Below are 25,648 nucleotides of genomic sequence, written 5' to 3' on the forward strand. Positions count from 1 at the left end.
TTCGATACCCTTCTTAACATAAAATGTTTGTAATAAATCCTCTTATACTAATCATCCCAGCCCTACTAGTCATAGTATTCCTAACCCTAGTAGAATAGAAAATACTTGGATACATACAACTATGAAAGGTCCAAATGTAATTGGACCATGTGGACTTCTTCAACCATTTGCTGAGGCAAGAAAACTGTTAAAAAACCAATAAACTGTCTCACTACTACTTATCATTGCCCCACATTAGCACTAACCCTAACCCTAACTATATGAATTCACCTTTCCATACCACAACCACTTATCGGTATAAATATAGGTATCCTATTTATTCTAGCAATCGCAAGCCTGTAAATTTACTTTATTCTATGATCAGGATGAGCACCTAATTCTAAACATGCCCCAATCAGGACACTCTGAGCCATCTCACAAACAATCTCATATGAAGTAACACTAGCTATTATTATTCTGTCTTTCCTATCTATAAATGGATTCTTCACAATTTCCACACTTACTTCAATCCAAGAATTCATATGACTAATTATAGCAATATGACCTCTTGCCATATATGATTTATTTCAACTCCAGCAGAAACTAACAAGGCTCCATTTGTTCTGACATAAGGTGAATCAGAACTAGTTTCAGGATTCAAAGTAGAACATGCTACAGGTTCATTTGCATTTTTCTTTATAGCAGGATATAAATATTACCATAATACATGCACTTACAATGATTCTTTTCGTAGGATTATTTCACAATCTACTTACACTAGAAGTACACACAACCAATTCTATTATCAAAACTATGTTGAACAGCCCTTTTCTTATGAATCTAAGCATCATAACCCCCAATTCCAATATGAGCAACTTAATACATTTATTATGAAAAAATTTCCTCTCGTTAACCATAGCCCTATGCATATGATATGTTTCTTTCTTAATCATAATATTGAGCATTCCATCACAACCAGAAATATGTCTGGTTTTGATGAGTAAATTATAGAGGTTCAAATCCTCTTATTTCTAGAATTATAGGATTTGAACCTAAACTTAAGAATTCAAAAGTCTTCATGTTTCCATAATGCACTAAATTCTCATCAGGCTCACACCCCAAAAATGTTGGTTTATATCCTTCCCATGCTACTTAATCCACTCATCTTTTATTATTTATATCCAAATAGCAAAGGAGCTCTAATTCTTGAAGATTAGCATCAAAGTAAAGACTTCAAGAAAATCAGAAACTGGGGATTATAATTCCCCTCTCATATCTCTAATTGGCATTCTATTTTTCAGTTTCAGTACCCATACATCTAGCATGTTCCAGACATTTTGATCTTAAGTCTTCTTGTTAGAAGCACTATCTTTAAGAATAGGCAGGGAGAGCTATGCCAGGGAACAAACTCATTCACATTAGGAAACACCTGCAGACCTAGTCAGATCTCTTAATTCTTACTCCATTTTGCTCCCTCTGGTTATGACTCACTAGTGCTACTTGGTGCTTTCTCTTATAATTGGTCAGTATGCTTGAATCTCTCTAAGTCTTAGCTTCCCTCTTTCTTGTTGTCAGCATGGGCCCTGATACTCAGGTTTGTCTTCAAAATTCTTGACCCACTCTGACCACCAGCTATCTGCTGTATACCTGAATCTGATCACCATTGTGCACAATAATGACTTTAGGTTCTTATAAATATTTGATAAGTGAGTGAAGGTTCCTTGGAAAATCCCTATATTCAATGATTTCAAGGTTCTTAGTTTCCAAGATGCCCTAAATATCACTCAATTTCTATGGGACTAACTTTTTGAGTACTGATCAGTATCAATGCCACTGTCATTCAAGATCATTTATCCCCAAATTAAGCACCCTTAAGTCTTCCTAAGACACACTAGTTAATTGAAGATATTTTTATGGGGCTGAATATTTCTGCATCATTTTATTCTTTGCTTTCACTCCCTGGCAGTGAGAGCCCAGTTGTCTTCTTTCTTCAAGACCAAACCTTCTCTTAGGAAATTATTTGATGTATTCACTAGAAGGCATGTATCTTAATGTGCTATATGTCCTCCAAATGTTAAGTATATTTGCATTTTATTAGTACAACAAAAATAATGGTTATAATCCAATGTTCACTATTAGGAATATTCTACATATAATTCTTATGTCAAATTTATAAGGTGAGCATTGTTCTCATTCTGATTTTATAGATGGTAATTAAATATTATAGATGTAAAGTAACTTTCTTAAAGAAAGAGAACACTGAATAGAGGACTCAGACTTTGAATAGCCTGCTATTTCTGAGTCCACAGTTTATACTCTTAACCATGATAATCAAAAAACAGATTGGCTCACATCAACCAAAATAAAGTTATAAATTATAGCTTTTTTAGAATTAGCAAGCACAACATCCATCTCTGTGAGTATACCACCCAGTCAGCTGCCTACCCTGCTATTCATGAGGTCAAGGAGGTGACTCTGCTCAGCAGTGTCCCAAACCAAATAAGGACAAACAAATTTATTTTTTTTTAGGCCACATGTTTCTGAATTATCATGCAACTTTGAAAAATAATAGCCGCTAAAGACACATCTGAAAGTAAGACTCATAAAGCATTGACATTTGCATATGAAAATGTCTTTTTAAAAAACTAAAGAATGGTCATATTCACTAAAGAATTTTGCTGTAATCTCCACAAAAGTCAGAATTCAATTTCTATCAGAAACTGTTTCCATTTTTCTCTCCAAAATCATCTTGAAAGCAAGATTTTTGTTTTGATTTGTTCTCTTAACTAAAACAAATCAAACTCTATAGTCATTAATGCCTAGTAGGAAGAAGATTCTGTTTTATCCTGTATTACCATATAGTGACTTTTTAAAAAGTCCAGTCAACTTTATACCACACCTCTCTGGACTATTGACTGAATCATTTTATCTAGATAAAATTTCCAGTAAAAAAGTTTTAGAAACTAGCAGTTTTAAAAATATAAGTCTAAAAGAAATGAAATGCTTCTTGATCCTTATTCCTTTTAAATAATTTCAGTTTCACTAACATTCCTAAAGCAAACAATACTTTAATAATTGTACACACATCTGAATATACTCAGTTTACTGAGGTGTCTTCTTCCATTTATAGAAAATCAAAACCATGTTAAGTATTGTTGTTATAAAATTTCTTAAGCTCATATTTTTACCATAAAATCATAGTTATTGGAAGATTCTTAAAAGGTAATCTTAAGTGGTGTGGTGGTAAATGTTTAACAACGGGCTCACTCTCTAGAGAAAGTAAAATCTGATTTGCAGCATTTAGCAGGTTCCATGGTGTAAATATTCCACTGTAGCCAATTTCAAACCACACATGTATCATCACTGAGGGCGAAATTGGGAAGAGAATAGATATGACACAGCCTGCACAATACTGGGCCTGAAGATCCTGAAGATACGTGAGTGTCCATCAGCACTTACTGCAAGTCTCTGAAGCCGCCTTCTAGTCCAATGTTACAGGAGGAGTGAGGATGAGATGTGCGCTTAGTCACCTAAGTCCTGGATTCAGATTGCCAAGGCTCTACCCCCACTCTTCCACTTATTATATTGGGTAAGCTGTATAAAATTTCTGTAGTTTAGATTCCTCATATACAAAATGGTAATAACAGTTTCTAGCTCATAGATTGTCATGATGTTTAATGAGTTTAGTTATCTCATTAGTAAAATGCAGCAGAAAATAGTCACTCAGACAATTGCATATGATAGTGGAGAGATAATGAAACCGCCTTTGGAAGATAATATAAATTTGGGGTATTATTATTAATTAAGCTGAATTAAAAATAACAATGCCAAGAGGTATTAAAATAAAGCACAGAAAGTTTTATTTTATGAGTAAAAATTAGGAATGATGGGCTGTTAGGAATGTTTCATAAGGAGAGAAAAAAAATAAATATTTACCATGAAGCAGTTTAACACTGTGCTTAAACTTTTTTCCTATAACAGAGCAATTTTCAATTGGAAAAAAGCTACAAATATAACACATTTAAATCAATTAGGGATTTTTGGGACATAACTGATCAAAATATTCATGAATTCATAATTTCAGGCATGGGAAATACAACACAAAAGTTAACAAACGTAGCATATAATAATCTATCATCTAGGTGCCAGTGGCTAACTTAGATCTTAGCTACTTAGAGATGAGATCTCACATCTTGCCTTTTCCCAATTTCACCCTCAGTGATAAATACATGGGGAGCTTGAAATCGGTTACAGTGAAATATTTACACCATGGGACCAGGAGGATTGTGGTTCCAGGCCAGGCCAGGCCTAAAAAGTTTGCGTGACCCCATCTCAATGGTAGTGTGTTTGTACATCCTTGAAACTGCAGGAAGCTTAAAATAGGAGGATGTGGTCCAGGACTGCCTGGGCAAAAAGTGAGTCACTATCTCCAAATAACCATAATGAAAAGGTCTGGAAATATGGTTGAAGCTGTAGAGCACCTGCCTAGCAAGTGCGAAGCTATGAGTTCAAATCCCAGTACCGCCTCCCCCAAAATCTATCCAACAAAAGACAGGATACTCAAGGAAAAGAAATAGCTTGCATTATGTCATTGTAACATGAATGATGTAAGTCTCCAAATAATTCTTTTGTTCTTTTTCTCAAGTAATTCTTAAAAGTTCTTAAATTTATAAATAATATAAAATGAACTGTCTGGTCAAGGAGAGATTGAAGAAATCTGTTAAATTCAGTCAACTTGTGAACAAAAAGAGCACACATAAAAATGAAGGATGAAAGAAATTAAAGAAACATCAGGTTTTTAAATTCACACTTTGGATCTCTGTCCATTTAGAATGTCATATATACATATACGCATTCAATGAAAGTTAACCTTGAAAACAGTTCTGGATGGAATTTATAATCTAATAGTGTGCCTTTGATTTCCCTCTTAATTTATAGCTCCCAACCAGGCTTTAACAGAGGAATTCCATTCTGGGAATGGCGACGCACCTGTGCACCACAGCCTTCAACTGTGACCTTTGCTGTCAGTTACTAGTGAAAATTCTCCTTGAACACTAAAAAGTTTAAAACAAGAAGATCTCCAAGTTTCATTTTTTAGTGAAAAAAAAAAAGCAAAACAAAAGACCATGTACATTCTATGCTATCTTCCATGAAAGGAGGAGGGAAAATAAAAAAAAATTATAATATCATTGGAAAGATACATGAGATTTAGTGGGCAATGGAGAAGACTGGGATAAGCCCTCTTTTATTGTTTTGATTTTTGAATAGTGAATTTATTTCCTATTAAACATTATTTATGTGTGTCTCTCTGTGTGTGTGTGTGTGTGTGTGTGTGTATGTAAGCATGTGAAGTTCAGCACACAAAGGTTAACAAAAACTTTGATCTCACAACTAGTTGCGCATTTCTCACTTTACCCAGCTCAGGTCTGGCCCATCATGGACAGAGGGAATAGGCTAGGTGGGGTGTTCACTCTCTCTGTCTTCTACTTATCCTGTAAATGATCTACTAGACTGGTGATTTGGGTGCCCTGTAATAAATGTCCACATGCTGGCTACTTTTTACAAATGACCATTGGTTTTTGTTTTTGTTTTTGTTTTTATTTATTATTGCTGTTGTACTGAGGGTACATTGTGACATTTAGAAAAGTCCTTACAATATGTCACAGATGAATTTGCCCCCTCCATCATTCTCCTAAAGACCATCTTTTGTAGGTCCTTCAGGGATTACTACTCCAAGAGAGCACCTTGAATATTGTATTTTTCCTGATAGTATGGCTGATTTACAATTCTTACACTCTTTCTTATACCAGACGTCACCTAACATCCCTCTATTTTCACCATTTGATGTCAATACTCTGCTACTTCAAGAAACCTCTACTTCTCCTTCCTTATGGCTTTGAGAAAGTCAGCATGTTTTCAAAGCCAGATTCTGGAATTGTACATCTCTCCTTCTGCAGGTTCCTTAAACAAGAATTCACAGGTAGCTTTCATCAGCCTGTCACTTTGTCTTTTTTGAGATGACAACCAGGGACCAGTCTCAGAGCTCTCCAAACACCAACAGGCATTGGCTGAATCTCTTGAGTTTCAAAAATATCCCTTGGAGGGCAAGCAGCTTGGCTGAGAGCCACAGCACTGTCTTAACGACCATCTGCCCTAATCTCCTTTCTTAATCTCTTTACCACTTTACAGACTAGGAGGCTAGATTTGAGTAATAACACATTTACAAACCCTCCACAAAGGATCCCATAAAGATGTGTGTGCATGTAACATCCATTTATTTTCTCAGAAGAATCTTTGGAACCTAAGAGAACAGGAAAAGCTCTTATATTAGTGAAAACCAATATAAGCTTATACATGACTCTGACATTTGAAAGTCTGGGCGTAAGGACAGTGATGGTACAGAAAGAGGACATTGTATTTATTTTATGACTTTTCTGTTTAACTGGTTTATTATATTCAAGCATTTGGATTAAAGTGTATATTTTTTAAAGAAGAATTGTAGTCTAGTTAATTAGCTACCTGACAAAGAATCATTCAAATTTTAGTAAGGTTTTGATTTTTGTTTTATATTAAGATATGCTAAATTCCTGCTGGAGTTAAAGAGGAATAAGGGGAAAGAAGCAATGAAGATAAAGTGAAGAGAGGTTAAGCCTTACCTTGTTTCATCGATGTAAACTGCTTCTAGTACTGACGCAGCATATTCAATATTCTTCTTTAAGTCCACCACGTTGACATCGCCTTTTTCCAGCTGTTTCACTAGGCATCTTAGTCTATTTTTAAAAAGTGGTCAAAGAGAGAGCAGTAGAGAGATTTATTATAACTCTATGGAAAATAGTGCAGCATTAAATATATAAACTGAGTAAAACTTTTAACATACCTATTTCTATGTCATCAAATTGAAATATTTTCAGTTTTTTGTACAAATTAAACCAGTCACTATAACATAAGTAATTGTTAGAAATATTACCTCTCAGGAATATTTGGGACATAGGTAGCTAGTCTAAGTACCACAAGGACAGTCTTTCTGAAAATTCAAGACAATATATTCAACACATTTCATAAGAGTATATTCCTAACATTAGAATTTAGTCTATAGTCCCATTTCTTTGGAGTTGACCCTAAGGGAATACTTAAAGATTGCTCTTCTAACTGCCACAGTAGCTATTGTTCACTATATACAACAATAGAAACAATGATAGAAGGCAAAAATTCCAAAAATTTTAATCAGGAATATACATATATGCATGTGTGTGGTATCTAATTTTGTCTACTTAATATAACTGAGAGACACCTAGGAGATTATTTAAAGTACAACTCTGAGTGTGTCTATGAGGCTATTTCCAGAAGTTTCCAAAGACTTGCCCTGAATGTGGTGTGGACAATACCATCCCAAAGGCTGGGGAGGGGGCTGATGGAATAAAAGGGGAAGAAGGAGGAAGTCCACTAGTACAGGCAGGCATTCTCTCCATCTTCCTCTTCCTCCCCCCCCCCACCTCTCTGCTTTCTGGCTGCCATGAGGTAGCCACCTTGCTCCATGACACCCTCTCCACCATGATGCTGTGCCTTACCACAGGCTCACAGAGATGGACTGAAACCTCTGAAACTGTGAGACAGAATAAAATTTTCCTCTTTTAAATTTTTTTCTCTCAGCTACTTGTCATGGTGACAAAAAAAAAAAACTGATCAAAATGCATAGCGGTGTTGGTGCAATAGTTTTTCACTTGAGGAAAATCTGAAAATTATTTTCTCCATTTTTTCCCATAGGATGTGGGGTCCTAAATCTCCTAGATATTTGAAAGCATAGAACGCACCTAAGTCATGTCTAGAATCCTGACGTACAGAATCTTTAAGATACTAAGGTTAGTGTTTTAAGTCACTGAATTTTTAGATAATTGTTATGTAACCATAGATATCTAAGACAGTATGGAAGTATAAATTACCTTAATAATTTGTAAATTTTTGGAAACTTATATGCATCAAATAGTAAACCAAATGTTTCTGAAAATACTGCCTGATGTTAAGCACAAAAGAAGCACATATTCCTTAGTCTGCATACAAGTAGGACTATAGACAAGCAAGGTAAGGACAATTTATCTCATTCCTTAAATTGTCATACAGAGTTTAATTCCATTCCTATTCAAAGGTATTTCAAAAGAGAGAGCATAATATACCTACATTTAGGCATTATCTTAGAGAAACTGGAGCCAGTTTACTGACAGTTTTCTTTGGCTAATTTCCAATATCAAGCCTTAGAGTACAGAAACAAGAATTTCAACAAAGGTATTTGACAGTCCTTCACCCATAAGAATCGCTTTATTTCTCTATGGAAAAAAGATACACTTAAATGTAAACTTCTTGTTTATGAAGCTGTCAATAATTACACTTTTGCACCATTTACTTTCATATGATAAAATATTAGTGGACAACCATATTGTAAAATGAATTCTATGTACAAAGGAATGTCTTATTGCACAAAGTCAACAATGTAAAGCACAAATAACAACTTGTAACAGCATATGTAGAATGGAAAAACCAACCCTGGTTTTGAGGCTCGTCTGCAACCCTGAATGGGATGATGATAGTATGACACACAGAGGACTTTCAGATTTTTGGAATGCCTATGACCCAAGAATATTATACATAGTCAATTGCATTTTATTATAAAAGTAAATGGAAGAGTTTTTCTTTTCCATCTCTGCAATGGCTTAAAAATTTATCGCTTATGTATCTTTCTGTGAGAACTGCTAGAGTATTGCTTGGTTGTACTTGGTTGTATGATATGGTTTAAAAACAAGAAGTACTTGACCTAAGTTAGTGATTGTTTTCATGGCTGATACTATTCCATGAGAAATATGTATCACAGTTTCTTTATCCATGATCTGATGGGACATTCAGGTTGTTTCCATTTTTTGGCAGTTGTGAATAGTGCTGCAATAAACTGAGAGTGCAGACATCTCTTCCACATTCTGATTTCTTTGAGTATATATCCAGTAGTGGGATTGCTGGATCATATGGTTAATTCTATTTTTTATTCTTAAAGGAACTTCTATACAATTTTCCATAATGGTCATATTAATTTGCATTCCTATCAACAGTGTGCAAGGGTTCCATTTTCTCCATATCTTCACAAGCACTTAATGTTGTCTTTTTGACAGTATTCATTCTACTATTTTTTCTTTTTTTGGTGGGTCTGGGGTTTGCATTCAGGGCTTTGCACAATCAGTCAAGCCACACCTAAATTCCAAAGTCCATGTTTTGCTCTGGTTATTTTGGAGATGGAGTCTCATGAACTATTTGCCCATGCTGGCCTCAAACCATGATCCTTCCAGTCTCAGCCTCCCAAATAGCTGGGATTATAGGCATGAGCCACAGGTGCCTGGCTGACAGTAAACATTCTTAATGGAATGAGGTACTATCTCATTGTGGTTTTGATTTGCATTCCCACAATCATTAGTGATATTGAGCACTTTTTTCAAATACCTGCTGACCAGTTGTATGTTTTCTTTTGAGAAATATCTAATTAAGTCTATTGCACATTATTAAATTTGTTTTTTGCTGTTGGGTTTTCAGGTTTCTTCTATGTTCTCGATATTAGTCATTTGTCAAAAGTATAGTTTGCAAATATTTTTCCATTCTGTAGGTTGTCTCCAGTTTGACGATTGCTTCTTTTACTGTGTGAAGCTTTTTAGTTTGATATAGTACCACTTGTCTATTTTTGGTTTTGTTTCCTGTGCTTTTTGGGTCTTGTCCAAAATCATCTTTGCCAATTCCAATGTCCTCAAGCATTTCCCCTCTTTTAATCGTTTCATGTCTTACATTTAAGTCTTTAATCCATTTAGAGAGGATTCTTTTTATAATTAGTGTGACACAGAGGTCTATTTTCAGTCCTCTGCATGTGGAAATCCAATTTTCTCAGCACCATTTATTGAACAGTGTCTTTTCTAAAATGTTTGTACTTAGCACCCCTGTGGAAAATCAGTTGGCTGTAGATGCATGGCTTTACTTCTAGGCTCTTCCTATCATTCCATATGTACCTGTTTTTATGCCAATACTATATCACTACATAAAGACAAGTACTACAGGATCGACTTATATGTGGAATATTAAAAAGTTGATCTCATAAGAGCTGAGAGTCAGGTGACTTACCACAGGCTTGAGAGAGTAGGCAGGAGAGAGAGAGATGGGGGAAGGTTATGAGTGGGAACTTAGTTACAGTTGGAAGTTCTTACAAGTAAGAAGTTCTGGAATGCTATGTACAATAGGGTAACTCTAAATCATGGTAATGTGTTGTATATTTCAACAAGCTAGAAGAAAGAATTTTGAATGTTTTTATCATAAGAAATGATAAATATTAGAAGATAAATGTTTCCCCTGATTTGAACAATGTATACATGTATCAAAACATTACATTGTACCCCATAAATGTATACAACTTTTGTTTTATGTATCAGTTGAAAATTTTACATTAAAAATGAGATAAAAGTGCAATAGGAACTTCAGATCATTGCCTCCTCTTCTTTCTGAATAATTGTACTCTATTTCTATTTGAGTTAGAAATTTTTCCCACTAAAAACATTTTGTTATTTAATTCTGGCCAATGAGATGCAAGTGGAGGTTGTTGGGTAAGATTCAGGACAATTATTTTGAGGAAGTGAACTCAGCTGGAAGGAGTTCTCTTGTGTCTTTTGCCCATTCCCTACCTCCTAGAATGCAGTGGAACCATCTAAAAGTCCAGCCACCATCAAGGATCATGCAATGACCTGGTAGAAGGAAGCCATTTGCTAACAATGGCAGAAAACAAAGATGAAAGTGGCCTGGATATTACGCTGTGACTCCATCTAAGTGAAATTGCCTAATCTGAACTTGTTTTAGATGAGAGGATAATGAAGGTTGGGGTTGAGCCACTATTATTTTGAATTCCCTCTATAGGCAATGTGAACACAATTGTAACAGATAAATCAAATGAATAAGAAATGAATCAAAGTAAAGAACTCAAGAATGGAATATATGTCACATAAAGTGAAAGGAGAGTGCCTCAGAGGAGAGTTCAGGAGTGCATCCTGACTCATCCAGCCTGTGGCTGTGCTGGGCGAATCATCCCATCAGCAACCACAGCCATGAAACCAATGACAGCAAGAGGCCGTTGTACTTGTACAATGCCATGGCCTTCAAAGACAGCTCCGTGTATTTAAAACAAACTCACATTGTCAGCCCAGAAAGACTGAAAGGAAGAGTGTGTGTGTGTGTGTGCATGCATATGCTATTAACAACGCTTTTTCTTCTTTGTCTGTACAGAGCATATATTTGTTACTGAATGCACAACTATGTGCATATTTGCATGCTCATGAAAAAGACCACCCAGATAAAATGAACAATCTTAAAAGATCCAAACTCCAAATCTCAAGAAGAAATCTATAAACCAAGTCACTAAGAATCAGAAGGGATGAAGCTGACAGTGCCTGTGGTAGCCACGAGCACTAGCAGTAAAATATAGCCACAAGCAGGTGCATTGAGATCACACAGGCAGCAACTGTCAGAACAAGAAGCTACTGTGCGGCTTTCACTGAGTCTTGCTTGCCTCGGAGCCTAAAGCAATATGAAAAGATAATAAGAACATCTTAAATAATAAAATTGCCTAATCTGAAGGCCAGCACTCAGGAAATTAAAACCTAACTTGGTTTAAGAATCAGGGCTTATAGGTTTGAAGTCTTTTCAGACACTTTTCTTTTACATTGACAAACATAATTGTACATCTTTATTTTATGGTATCTATCTATTGATTGATGATTTATGAAATATACAATTCCCCAAACAATTTATGTCACTGAAGATAATCTTTGAACATGTGAGCAATGGCTTAATGCACAATGTAAGGACTAGAATTAATAATTGTGTTTTACTGTGTGCTGGAAATTTGCTAAGTGAATAGATTTTAGGCATTTTTGCTACCAAAACAAATTTAACAGTGATATGATGGATGGATTGATTTGCTTAACTGTATTGATCACATTCTCTCTCTCCAAAATATGTTCACACATGATTATGGTCTACATTTAAAGGAGCAAAGTAATGGGATTTACTGAGACAGAGAACACAATTGTCTCTCATTATCTGTGTGGGATTGGGATCCAAAGCACTGTAGATGCCAAACTCTGTGTATACATAAATCCCTTACAAAAAATAGTTTACATAACCTATGTACATCCCCCCGACACTTTAAGTCATCTCTAGACTGCCTATAATACCTAAAACCATGTAAATATTGAATAAATAGATCTCATGCAGAATTGTTTAGGGAATAATGACAAGGATAAAAGCCTGCACATGCTCAGTAATTTTTGCTTTTTTCCTCAATATTTTCAAACCATAGGTAGTTGAATCCATGCCATAGAATCCGTGACCAAGAAGGCCTACTGTCTGTGATGAAAAAAATTCTTTTCAGTACAAAGTAATATATAATTATTTGTTCTATTCTCAAAAAATCACAACTTAGTAAACTATTTATCAGTTTACTTCAAGGTGTTGACTCTTTATAAATGGACATTGTATAATTCTCAGCATGTTAATTGTTCCTTTTGAGTACAGAGATACAACAAATGAGAAATGCTTTCAAGATCCATTTCTTCATTGTTGGACCCCACGCAACAACAAAAGAAAACAGTAAGACCATACTGACTCTAAGAAGGAACCAATTATTTGTGCCTGGTCACTGACCTCTGAAATACCGCAGAATTTATGGACTCAAGGATATTCTTTAAAATATTAGCAATTTAAATGTATATATATATATATATGTATATATGAGTTTATTTGTTTAAACATATGTGTTCTGATGGAGAAACATTAGTGAATTTCACCTAGAAGTAAGTTATTTATTTAAATCATGGAAGATAGGTTAGAAATACGTTACACAAATAGCAGACCCACATAAGCGCATTCTCATAGACCTTGGAAAAATCCTACTTAGTGCTCAGCTCAGATAGCCATTCTATGCTAAGTATGTTTTATTTGTCCCTCCAAATGATCCTTGCACTGTGTATCTGACCTGTAGAGGCTACATTAGGGTCTAGTTGGATTTCACAAATGGGGACATCAGAGGAAACAGGTGGGAGGAAAGAGTGAAAGTGCCATGTTATTCTTCTTTTTCTTCTGGAGGTCTTCTTCCTCCTTTTCCACAGAGGGCCCCTTGTCAGGCAGCCCTCTACAGAGGTCTCCTTCAGCCTCTCTTTCTCTAATCGCTCTATGGCTCTCTGTCTCTCTCAGTCTCTCAATCACTCTCTGTTACTTTCTCTCTCTTTCTGAGTTCTCTAATTGTCCTACTTCTAAATTCTTCAGGTCCAATGATGACAACACATCCCTAGCATCCCATGTGACTAACCCAGAGGGATTACATCATTTTAAGTGCAAATGTAAATACTCCCACAATAATTGCATGTCAAATTACCTATTTTGACTCTGCTATGTTTTTTTTGCCTTACTTCTATCGTACCTCCTACAATGCCACTGTCTCATAGCAGAGACTTTTAGTGCAAATGCGTGAATAGTCTAAAGAACTGTAGAGTCAGGTCTCTAAAGTCAATGGAGACTTACGCCACTTATATTCACCTTTTCTTTTTCTGTCTAGTTTCCACGGAGAGGAGTAATATACAGACCAGAGAGCTGCTTCCTGGAATTTATTATTAATTAATTAATTTATTTATTTATTTTGTAGTGATTAGCATCTGGACATTGACAGAGCCAGAAAACTACACAAAATGCTGAGAATCAGCTACTGCATAGGAAATTCCAGAAATCTGTCAGACCAAACTGATACTCTCATGTAGAGGAGGCTGACTGGGGCTGAGGAATGTGGACACAGGCTGAGCCAAAGTATCCACTTAGAGTTTAACAACAAACAAATAGACAAGAGGGGATTTGTGGCTTGCATTTAAGTCTGGTGGATTAAAGTCATGCTGGTATTACTGCCCATCATTGAAATTTCATTAATATGACATAAAAGGATTAAGAAGGTGAAACAGCTATAAAGAGAGAAAGAACAGGAAAGAAAGCAATAGCAGACAAATATTGATAACACATTTTTGGAAAAATTAAATAGTGAACTGTGGTAACTGACAACAGATATCAAGAAGGAGAAACACAAATACTTTCTTTCAAAGGGTGATTATGGAGACAGCAAGAAAATTAACACTCCCTTTCCCCCAGAACCCTAGAGCAGCTCTGGAGGTACAGAGACCAAAGACCTGGTCATACAATAATCAGATTTTACTTTCAAAACAGGAGGATTGAATCTTTTTAGAGATTTCAGATGTTTTTCCTCACCCCAAGCAGCCAGGAACTACATTTACCTATCTCCAAGGAAGCCAGATATAAGGTAAGGTTTCTGCCAATTCAAAATGGGGATTTTGTGAAAGTCAGTATGTTGAGAGATTATAACCAGGTTCCATTCTTTTACTTATACAATGAGATTGAAGGATTCACTACTGTTGAGAGTGACGAGACCCAGCGAAATGAAATTTTGAAAACAATTCACTGTTGGCAGCCTGGAAGTAACAAGTACCATCCCCATACTCAGAGATTCTAATAAGTTTTCAGAACCTTACTCTTCAATATTAATGACATATTACTGGTCAGCAGGCATTAAAGGAAATCTCCAGCATGAAATTATAACAAACACAGACAAATTTGGATGGAACAGAAAAAATATAGAAGCCCTGCAACACATTAAAAAATAAACAAAAGAGCTCTAAATAAAAAGAGAAGCCATGCATTCATGAAGCAAGGAGATAATATCACTTTAAAAAATGGAATGAATGGTGATGAGAAAGCTTTTGGAATTAACACCAATAGTTTTTATGAAAGAGTTGATTATTGAAGGAGTCGAGGAAGTTTCTAGTTACTATCTGGAAGCAAAAACGTAAATGAATACTGCAATAATAAAGTTAGCAAAATTAAATAACTAGTTCAGATCTAATATCCAGCTCACTAAAGTTCTACACCTAGAGAAGAGAGAGGAGAGGTGGAAGAGACTACCAAAGAACTCAGCTCTTCATCTTGAAAGAGCACATGGCCAGGGTCCTGAACATGTGACACTTTAGTCACACTGGTCTCATACTTAGAAAGCCATATACTTAGTTGAGAGCTTTGTTGTCACCATCTTGAAATTCTTACTAATTTTTTAAAAAACAGACTGTGTGTTTTTATTTTTCACTGGGCATATAGTATGCAGATGATCCTGGGGCCTACCTAAGATTCTATCCTCAAACTATCAAACAAGTTTGAGGAAAACAACAGCATTTTCAAATATTCAACATTTCCAAAATTTTGACCTTCTGTGCACTCTTTGTCAGGAAGCCACTGGAAGATGTATTCGATCAAATCAAAGACATAACAGGAAATCTAATACAAATAAGTGGGGAAAGGATGTCCCAGAAAAAGGGATGTGTGTCCATTTTAGAAATTAGCCAGTTCAGATTGAAGTAGGAGAAGAAAGGAAATAGGAGAATTGATGAACAATAGAACTGATATAATGTTTAGAACTTCTTGTTTTGACAGAAGCTTCAGTTGAGCATTTATAAAATTGGTATATATTATAATTTATATGTATAATATATAATTGTTATATGTAATTATTGCTTACACACACACACACACACACATAAACAGTAATTGTGAAAACTCAGAGGAAGTAAAACATTGCTCCATAATGGGGAACAGTCATAGTTCAATAGTTGATTGGTAAGTGAAATAATATTAACAAAGTCATGCTACTATAAATACTAATAATAGCAAAATAAGATGCAATATAGCTCTTTTGAAAAAATCAAGGTAAGGCTATTGATCAAATAAATGAAAAAGAGTTACTTCCTCCATTATCATTATTGATGTGCATAGACAAAGTCTGAAGTTGATAAACTGAAATACAGTAAAAGTATATTATTCGGAAATATAGTTCTTCCTCCCAAAGAACCTAAAAGAACTAGACTGCTGTGATATTTTACTTCTAGAGAATTGATTGATATTTTGATAACAATGAAAAGAATTTAATGACATATCTCTCTATTAAAGTAAAATATCCAAAATTTTGCTCACAAAAAGTGACTTAATTTAGAAGTCAGGTTCTTTAATTGGTAATTTTGGAATCACTGACCATGACAAATTTAAATGACTAAAAAAACAAAACATCAAAATTCACACTGAACTGTAAGTAAACAGGGATTTTGAAAGGGTGTGCCATACTCCAAGTAAGAGTTGATGGTAATGTTAAACTTTAGTTGTTCTAGGGTATTTTGGACACCTGGTGAAGCCAAAGGTAAACCTTTTCTTTGTATATCCAATGTTCATGTACTGACTATAGGCACATGTTTGAGGTTTGAGGTAGACACAAAAAAGCAAATATATATTCAGAGAAAAAGAGAAAGTGGAAACAGTATAAAACATGAGCATGGAATGAACTATGATAGCACAACTTGCCATATTTTGTATTTTAACATTCAAGAAAAAGGGAAATTATTTAAGTACTTTTAGAAAAGTCAGATAAGAATGTGGTGCAGAATGACTGAGAGTGTGTAGACAGAAGATTGGGTAGGTCTACTATTACCTTAGCTGAACAAAGTCATCTTAGCACCAGTTCCATAAAAATAAGTTTAAAATTGATATCTTAGTCTATTCAGGCAGCAATAACAAAACACTATTTCTTAGTAGCTTCTAAACAATAGGAATTTCCCTTTCATGAGTCTGAAGGTTGAGAAATTCTCGATTAAGGTTGGCAGATTCCATGCTGGTAGGGGCCCCCTTCCTCATCTCACCATCCATGGCAGAAGGAACAAATGAGCTTTCTCAGGCTTCTTTTATAAGGGCACGAATCCTATTCATGAAAGCCATGTCCTCATGATCTACTCACATCCCTAAAGCCCTACCCCAGATACCATCTCCTTGGAGGATAGGGATATCAGGATTTCAACATCCAATTTTTGTGGGGAGACAAATATAGCAAGTGGCTTGGGACACTTAATTAATGCAGAGCTATGTACCAACAGGCTTCAAAAAGATACTCATAGAGAAGGAAAAATTATTTAAAAATAGATTTTTAGAGAAATATGCATACAAAAAATAAAACTAAAGAAAGAAAAGTCAACATGGAATTTTTCCAATTACAACAAATTACACAACATAAGAAAAGCTAATGAACAGAAACATTTCCATAGCAGATACTATCTGAAAGTAGAGATATCCTTCTGTTACACTTGACACTCACCAAGAGGAAAATTGAGTTATTTAAAGATACTCTTGAAAGCCAGAGCTTTCTGTAGGGATGCAATTTGCGTCATAATAAGCAATCAAACTGAGTTCAAATGAATTGACTGAGAAGATGGCTTTTTTGTGTGTGAAGGATGTCATATTTGTTATCCTTCTAATTTAAACAATTCTCTCTCTCTCTCTCTCTCTCTCTCTCTCTCTCTCTCTCTCTCCCTCTCTCCTTGGGCTTCAAGACACCACAAAAATTGTATAACAAGTAAAACCTCATGTTTAATTTTACAAAATTTCCCCTGCCCTTTTAGTAATGTACTTTCTATATTCACAATCTCTCAGGATCATTGTAAATTATTCTTTTCTTATGATCCTTTAAGAGAATTAGATGACAATAATAGAAGCAGTTTTGAGAATGGCCTCATCACTGGTATAAACTAATGAGTTTCAAATTTAGTATAGCTTAAAAATAGGAATTAAAAAAATAGAAGAAAAATACTCCTAGGTGAATTAGTCAATGTCTAATTAGAAAGCAAACATCTTTGGATGTTTAAAACTAAGAATTTAATTCTTGAAATTGATTAGCAGAATAATGGGAGATAAGACAACTAAGAGAATAGTAAGGATTCCTCAACTCAACACTTGCAGGTCACTTTGTCTCCTCTGTTGTTCAAGATGCCCCCTGGGCGGGCCCCTAGTCCTTCTCTCTTCTGTATGAACCTCCTACAGCTCCTATCATGTGGAAATCCTGCCTCTGTCCTTTGACCCCCCCAAAAACTTATGATGTAGTAACACAAAAACACAGTACTGGCACAGAAATACACTTCAACCAATGGAATGGAATAGAAGACCCAGAAATAAGCCCACACAGATACAGCCATCTGACTTAAAGAAAAAAAGCCAAAAACATACTTTGGAGAGAAGACAGCCTCTTCAAAAACTGGTGCTGGAAAAAATGGATATCCACATGTAGAAGACTGAAGCTAGATTATTATCTTTCATTAGTACAAAAACAAATTCAAAATGGGTCAAAGACTTTAAGATCTGATAAATTGAGACTATTAGAGGAAAACATAGGGCTAACACTTCAAGATATAGGTATAGACAATGCTTTTCTTAATAGGATTCCAGTAGCTCAGGAGATAAGAGCAAGAATTGATAAACAGATTTTATCAGATTAAAAAGTTTCTGCACAAAGGAAACAATTATCAGAGTAAAGAGACAACCTACAGAATGGGAGAAAACCTTCACTAGCTATTCATCTGACAAGGTATTCATATCCAGAATATATAAGGAGCTCAAGAATTAAATACCCAAAGAAGAAATAGTCCAATTAATAAATGGGCAAATGAACAGTTTTCAAAAAAAGTACAAGGGGATTCCAAGATGGCAGCTAGAGGGAGGAAGCAGAAAGCGAGGCTCCTATAGTGAAATCTTGGAGAGACGCTGGAGACACACATTGCAGGCATAATCACTGAGAAGAGGCATAACTTTGACCCCTCCACACCCCCATCCCGCGCAGAGAATCTCCACTTCACGTTAAACAGAGAAACCAGGAGGGCCCCCAGGCCGCCAGTCGCCGGCACCCAGAAGTCTTGGGAGGACGTGGACCAGGTGAGCTTTGCAGTACCGGCGGTACCCCCACAGACAAGCCTGGGCCCTAGCAGCATAGCCCCCTGGACAGACCGACCCCTGGGGAAAAAAGAGAAACAGTAATAAGCAATAAGAGCAATAAAGATACGTGGGAAAGAGGGTGGGGCGCCCTGAGCACCGAAGATTGGGGGAAGGGAATCCTTCCCGGGATTGTAAATAAAAAAGCCGGGCAAGCAGGAGAGGCTCTGGCGGAGCAGGGGCGCGCCCAGCAACCAGGAGCGGGAAAGCTTGTGAGAGTGGCAGAGGGAGGAAAACTCCACAGGAGAGGAGGGAAGACCCACTTCCCACGTGAGCTGTAAACAAACATGGTGACTGGCAGGAGCAGCAGCACCGCCCAGCAATCAGGAGCAGAAAGCTTGTGAAAGTGGCGGTGGGAGGAGAACTGCACAGGAGAGGGGGGAAGACCCACTTCCCACGTGAACTGTAAATAAACACGCAGGCCTGAGAATGCTGGTGCAGTGTCACCTTTCCCAGTGTGCTTGGAAAGGGGAAAGCTTGTAGCAGAGGCTCACAGGAAAACTCTGAGTAAACAACACCTGCAGGGCCAGGTGAGTGCTAAGCTCACCCCAGAGATCTGCATAAATAATGCCTCCAGCAACAGCAGGCTGATGGCAGTGGGCAGGAAAGCCACAGCTGCAGATACTATTCTCAGAACTGTCTCCAGACTCTTTTTTTTTTCTTTGTCTCCCTACCCTTGATGAGAGAACAACCGAATTACACCTGTAAGCTGAAAAACTTACTGAAACTGTATTGCATTTGAACTTGGGACACTTGGTGGGGTTTTTTTTTGAGTGTGTGTGTGTAGTTTTGTTCTACTTTATGCATACCCTTTGGTGAGACAACTACAGAACAACATCTGAGGCACCATCTCCAGGATTGGAGACTAAGACAGACACCCAAATTATTAAGACTGACACTTCATTGCATTTGAACTTGGAGGTTTTTTGGTTTTTTGGTTTTTTTCATTTTCTATTTTTTCATTTTATTTTAATACATTTTTATATATAGATTTTTCTTTCATTTACTTATTTTTTATTTTTATTCTTATCTTTTTTTTATTTTTGATTTTCAATCCTCTCTCTGTCTCTCTAATGTCTGTTCAGCTTACTGTCAATTAGTACCCTAAAGCTCCCTGTTTATACCTTTGAAACCTTCTTGTCTGATCATTGTTCTGCTTTCTCCTTCCAGTCTGTGTATTTGTTTTTCCCATTTCTTTAACTTCTTGCTTTCCATCTCAGCTCACCCTTCCATTCTAAATATTACCATTGTTATTATCACAAGCTAGAAAATACTTAATTGCACACAGTACAAGGACAGTAACAACACCAAAGACAATGACGGGAAGACAGAAAAAACAGGGAAACCAGTTTCCCCACAGCAAAAAATTAGTACAGGAACCAGAGGGGAATGAAGAAAACAGGTACTCAGATTCAGATTCCAACAAAATGAAGATAAACTATGACAAAGGACCCAATGAAGCCCACAAGAATAATTTAAAAGAAGACATACTACAGGTACTCAATGAGAATTTTATAGAGATGATACTGGATAGGGTCAACCAAAATGTACAGGAGACACTCAAGAAATTCCAAGACAATAAAAATAGAGGATTTGAAAAAGCAAAAGAAGAAATAAAGGAAACCATAGAAGCACTGTATAAACACTAAAGTGAAAGAGAGAACACAATGAATAAACAGATAAATGAACTCAGGACAAAAATAGACAACATTAAAGAGGAAACCAGCCAGGATATGGAAAACCTCAGAAAAAAGAACAAAACAGAACTGCAAAACAAAACAGAAGGCCAATCCAGCAGAATAGAACAAACAGAAGACAGAATCTCAGAACTTTAAGATGAAATGGTAATTAAAGGAAAACCAAAGAACTATTAATTAAACAACTCAAGACCTGTGAAAAGAAAATGCAAGAACTCACCGACTCCATCAAAAGACCAAATTTGAGAATCATGGGCATCGAAGAAGGAAAAGAGGTGCAAACAAAGGGAATGCATAATATATTTAACGAAATAATAATGGAAAATTTCCCAAATCTAGAGAAAGATATTCCCATAGAGATGCAAGAGGCCTCCAGGACACCAAACAGACCAGATCAAAATAGAACTACTCCACGACATATCATCATTAAAACAAGTTCAGAAACTAAGGAAAGAATATTGAAGGCTGTAAGAGAGAAAAAAACAAGTAACATACAAAGGTAAACCCATCAAAATCACAGCAGACTTCTCAACAGTAACATTAAAAGCAAGAAGAGCATGGGGTGAGATCTTCTGGGCACTGAATGAAAATAACCCCAGGATACTCTACCCAGCAAAACTATCATTCAAAATAGATGGACCAATAAAAGTCTTCCATGATAAGCAGAAACTAAAACAATATGTGACTACAAAGCCACCACAACAAAGGATTCTTCAGGGGATTCTGCACACAGAAAGTGAAACCCAACTTAACCATGAAAAGACAGGCAGCACCAAACCACAGGAAAAGAAAAAGCAAGACAATAGAGAGTAACCACAACTTAGGTACACACAATCAAACCTTCAAACAAGTAAGACAACTAAATGACAGGAATCACCACATACCTATCAGTACTAACGCTTAATGTTAACGGACTTAATTCACCCATCAAAAGGCACCACTTGACAAAATGGATTAAAAATGAAGATCCAACAATTTGTTCCTTACAGGAGACGCATCTCACCAACAGAAGTAAGCATAGGCTAAGGATGAAAGGCTGGAAGAAGATCTACCAAGCAAATGGCCCCCAAAAACAGGCAGGACTAGCAATACTTATCTCTGACAAAGTAGACTTCAAACCTACATTGATCAAACGAGATAAAGAAGGACATTCCATACTAATAAAAGGGGAATAGACCAAAAGGAAATAATAATTATCAACTTGTATGCACCCAATGTCAATGCACCCAATGTCATCAAACCCTGAAAGACCTAAAAGCATATATAAACACCAACACAGTGGTTGTGGGAGACTTTAACACCCCATTATCATCAATAGATAGGTCATCCAAACAAAAAATCAATAAAGAAATCCAAGATCTAAAATATGCAATAGATCAAATGGACCTAGTTGATGTCTACAGAACATTTCATCCAACTTCTACACAATATACATTCTTCTCAGAAGCCCATGGAACCTTCTCCAAAATAGATCATATCCTAGGGCACAAAGCAAGTCTCAGCAAATATAAGAAAATAGAAATTATACCGTGCATACTATCTGATCACAATGCAGTAAAAGTAGAACTCAACAGCAAAAGTAAAGACAAAAAACATGCAAACAGCTGGAAACTAAATAACTCATTACTTAATGAAGAATGGATCATCAATGAAATAAAAGAGGAAATTAAAAAGTTCCTGGAAGTCAATGAAAATGAAAACACAACCTACCAGAACCTATGAGACACAGTTAAGGCAGTCCTGAGAGGAAAGTTTATAGCCATGAGTCCATATATTAACAAGACTGAAAGATCCCAAATCAATGACCTAATGATACATCTCAAAGTCCTAGAAAAACAAGAACAAGCAAATCCCAAAACAAATAGAAGGACAGAAATAATAAAAATATGAACTGAAATCAACGAAATAGAAACCAAAAAAACCATACAAAGAATTAATGAAACAAAAAGTTGGTTCTTTGAAAAAATAAACAAGATCGATGACCCCTGGCAAACGTGACTAAAATGAGGAAAGAAAAAACCCAAATTAGTAGAATCAGGAATGCAAAAGGGGAGATAACAACAAACACCATGGAAGTCCAGGAAATCATCAGAGACTACTTTGAGAACCTATATTCAAATAAATTTGAAAATCTTAAAGAAATGGGCAGATTTCTACATACATATGACCATCCAAAACTAAACCAAGAGGAAATTAATCACCTGAATAGATCTATAACACAAAATGAAATTGAAGCAGCAATCAAGAGTCTCCCCAAAAAGAAAAGTCCAGGACCTGATGGATTCTCTGCTGAATTCTATCAGAACTTTAAAGAAGAACTGATACCAACCCTCCTTAAACTGTTCCACAAAATAGAAAGGGAAGGAAAACTGCCAAACACATTTTATGAAGCCAGTATTACACTTATCCCAAACCAGGCAAAGACACCTCCAAAAAGAAGAACTGTAGGCCAATCTCCTTAATGAACATTGACACAAAAATCCTCAACAAAATAATGGCAAACCTAATTCATCAACACATGAAAAAGATCATTCACCACGACCAAGTAGGCTTCATCCCAGGGATGCAGGGGTGGTTCAACATACGAAAATCAATAAACATAATAATCCACATTAACAGAAGCAAAGACAAAAACCACTTGATCATCTCAATAGATGCAGAAAAAGCCTTTGATAAGATACAACACCATTTCATGATAAAAGCTCTAAGAAAACTAGGAATAGAAGGAAAGTTCCTCAACATTATAAAAGCTATATATGACAAACCTACAGCCAGCATTCTACTTAACGGAGAAAAACTGAAACCATTCCCTCTAAAATCAGGAACCAGACAAGGATGCCCACTATCTCCACTCCTATTCAACATAGTACTGGAATTCCTAGCCACAGCAATTAGGCAAGAAGAAGGAATAAAAGGAATACAAATAGATAAAGAAACTGTCAAAATATCCCTATTTGCAGATGACATGATCCTATACCTTAAAGACCCAAAAAATTCTACTTCAGAAGCTTCTAGACATCATCAATAGCTATAGCAAGGTAGCAGGATATAAAATCAACACAGAAAAATCATTAGCATTTCTATACACTAACAATGAGCAAACTGAAAAAGAATGTATGAAAACAATTCCATTTACAATAGCCTCAAAAAAATCAAATACCTAGGTGTAAACCTAACAAAAGATGTGAAAGACCTCTACAGGGAAAACTATACACTTCTGAAGAAAGAGATGGAGGAAGACTATAAAGTGGAGAGATCTCCCATGCTCATGGATTGGTAGAATCAACATAGTAAAAATGTCGATACTCCCAAAAGTAATCTACATGTTTAATGCAATTCCCATCAAAATTCCAATGACATTCATTAAAGAGATTGAAAAATCTACTGTGAAATTTATATGGAAACACAAGAGGCCACGAATAGCCAAGGCAATACTCAGTCAAAAGAACAATGCAGGAGGTATCACAATACCTGACTTCAAACTATATTACAAAGCAATAACAATAAAAACAGCATGGTACTGGCACAAAAACAGACATGAAGACCAGTGGAACAGAATAGAGGACCCAGATATGAAGCCACACAACTATAACCAACTTGTCTTTGACAAAGGAGCTAAAAAGATACGATGGAGAAATAGCAGCCTCTTCAACAAAAACTGCTGGGAAAACTGGTTAGCAGTCTGCAAAAAACTGAAAGTAGATCCATGTATATCACCCTATACCAAGATTAACTTAAAATGGATCAAGGATCTTAATATCAGACTACAAACTCTAAAGTTGATACAGAAAAGAGTACGAAATACTCTGGAGTTAGTAGGTATAGGTAAGAACTTTCTCAACGAAACCCCAGCAGCACAGCAACTAAGAGATAGCATAGATAAATGGGACCTCATAAAGCTAAAAAGCTTCTGTTCATCAAAAGAAATGGTCTCTAAACTGAAGAGAACACCCACAGAGTGGGAGAAAATATTTGCCAACTACACATCAGACAAAGGACTGATAACCAGAATATACAGGGAACTTAAAAAACTAAATTCTCCCAAAACTAATGAACCAATAAAGAAATAGGCAAGTGAACTAAACAGAACTTTCTCAAAAGAAGAAATTCAAATGGCAAAAAAAATGCATGAAAAAATGCTCACCATCTCTAGCAATAAAAGGAAATGCAAATTAAAACCACACTAAGATTCCACCTCACCCCTGTTAGAATAGCCATCATTAGCAACACCACTAACAACAGGTGTTGGCGAGGATGCGGGGGAAAAAGGAACCCTCATACACTGTTGGTGGGAATGTAAACTAGTACAACCACTCTGGAAAAAAATTTGGAGGCTACTTAAAAAGCTAAACATTGATCTACCATTTGATCCAGCAATACCACTTTTGGGGATAAAAGACTGTGACACAGGTTACTCCAGAGGCACCTGCACACCCATGTTTATTGCGGCACTATTCACAATAGCCAAGTTATGGAAACAGCCAAGATGCCCCAACACTGATGAATGGATTAAGAAAATGTGGTATCTATACACAATGGAATTTTATGCAGCCGTGAAGAACGAAATATTATCATTCGCTGGTAAATGGATGGAATTGGAGATCGTCATTCTGAGTGAGGTTAGCCTGGCCCAAAAGACCAAAAATCGTATGTTCTCCCTCATATGTGGACATTAGATCAAGGGCAAACACAACAAGGGGATTGGACTTTGAGCACATGATAAAGTGAGAGCACACAAGGGAGGGGTGAGGATAGGTAAGACACCTAAAAAATTAGCTAGCATTTGTTGCCCTTAACGCAGAGAAACTAAAGCAGATACCTTAAAAGCAACTGAGGCCAATAGGACAAGGGGACCAGGAACTAAAGAAAAGGTGAGATCAAAAAGAATTAACCTAGAAGGTAACACACACGCACAGGAAATTAATGTGAGTCACATCCCTATCCTTATCTCAACCAGCAAAAACCCTTGTTCCTTCCTATTATGGCTTATACTCTCTCTACAGCAAAATTAGAAATAAGGGCAAAATAGTTTCTCCTGGGTATTGGGGGGGGAG

The 25,648-nt window shown here is 36.2% G+C and overlaps 1 protein-coding gene across 4 annotated transcripts in view; it reads right to left on the bottom strand.

Moving 5' to 3' along the window:
* The window catches only part of Pde1a (phosphodiesterase 1A), a 337,665-nt gene that overhangs the window by 78,416 nt on the left and 233,601 nt on the right, over nucleotides 1–25,648 (bottom strand). For all 4 annotated transcript variants that reach the window (XM_074071221.1, XM_074071220.1, XM_074071219.1 and 1 more), the window contains one exon: nucleotides 6,636–6,749. In XM_074071221.1, coding sequence (XP_073927322.1) covers nucleotides 6,636–6,749 — 114 coding nt within the window. The remainder of the gene's footprint in view (nucleotides 1–6,635; nucleotides 6,750–25,648) is intronic.

Source organism: Castor canadensis, chromosome 4, assembly GCF_047511655.1.
Source record: "Castor canadensis chromosome 4, mCasCan1.hap1v2, whole genome shotgun sequence".
NCBI lineage: Eukaryota > Metazoa > Chordata > Mammalia > Rodentia > Castoridae > Castor > Castor canadensis.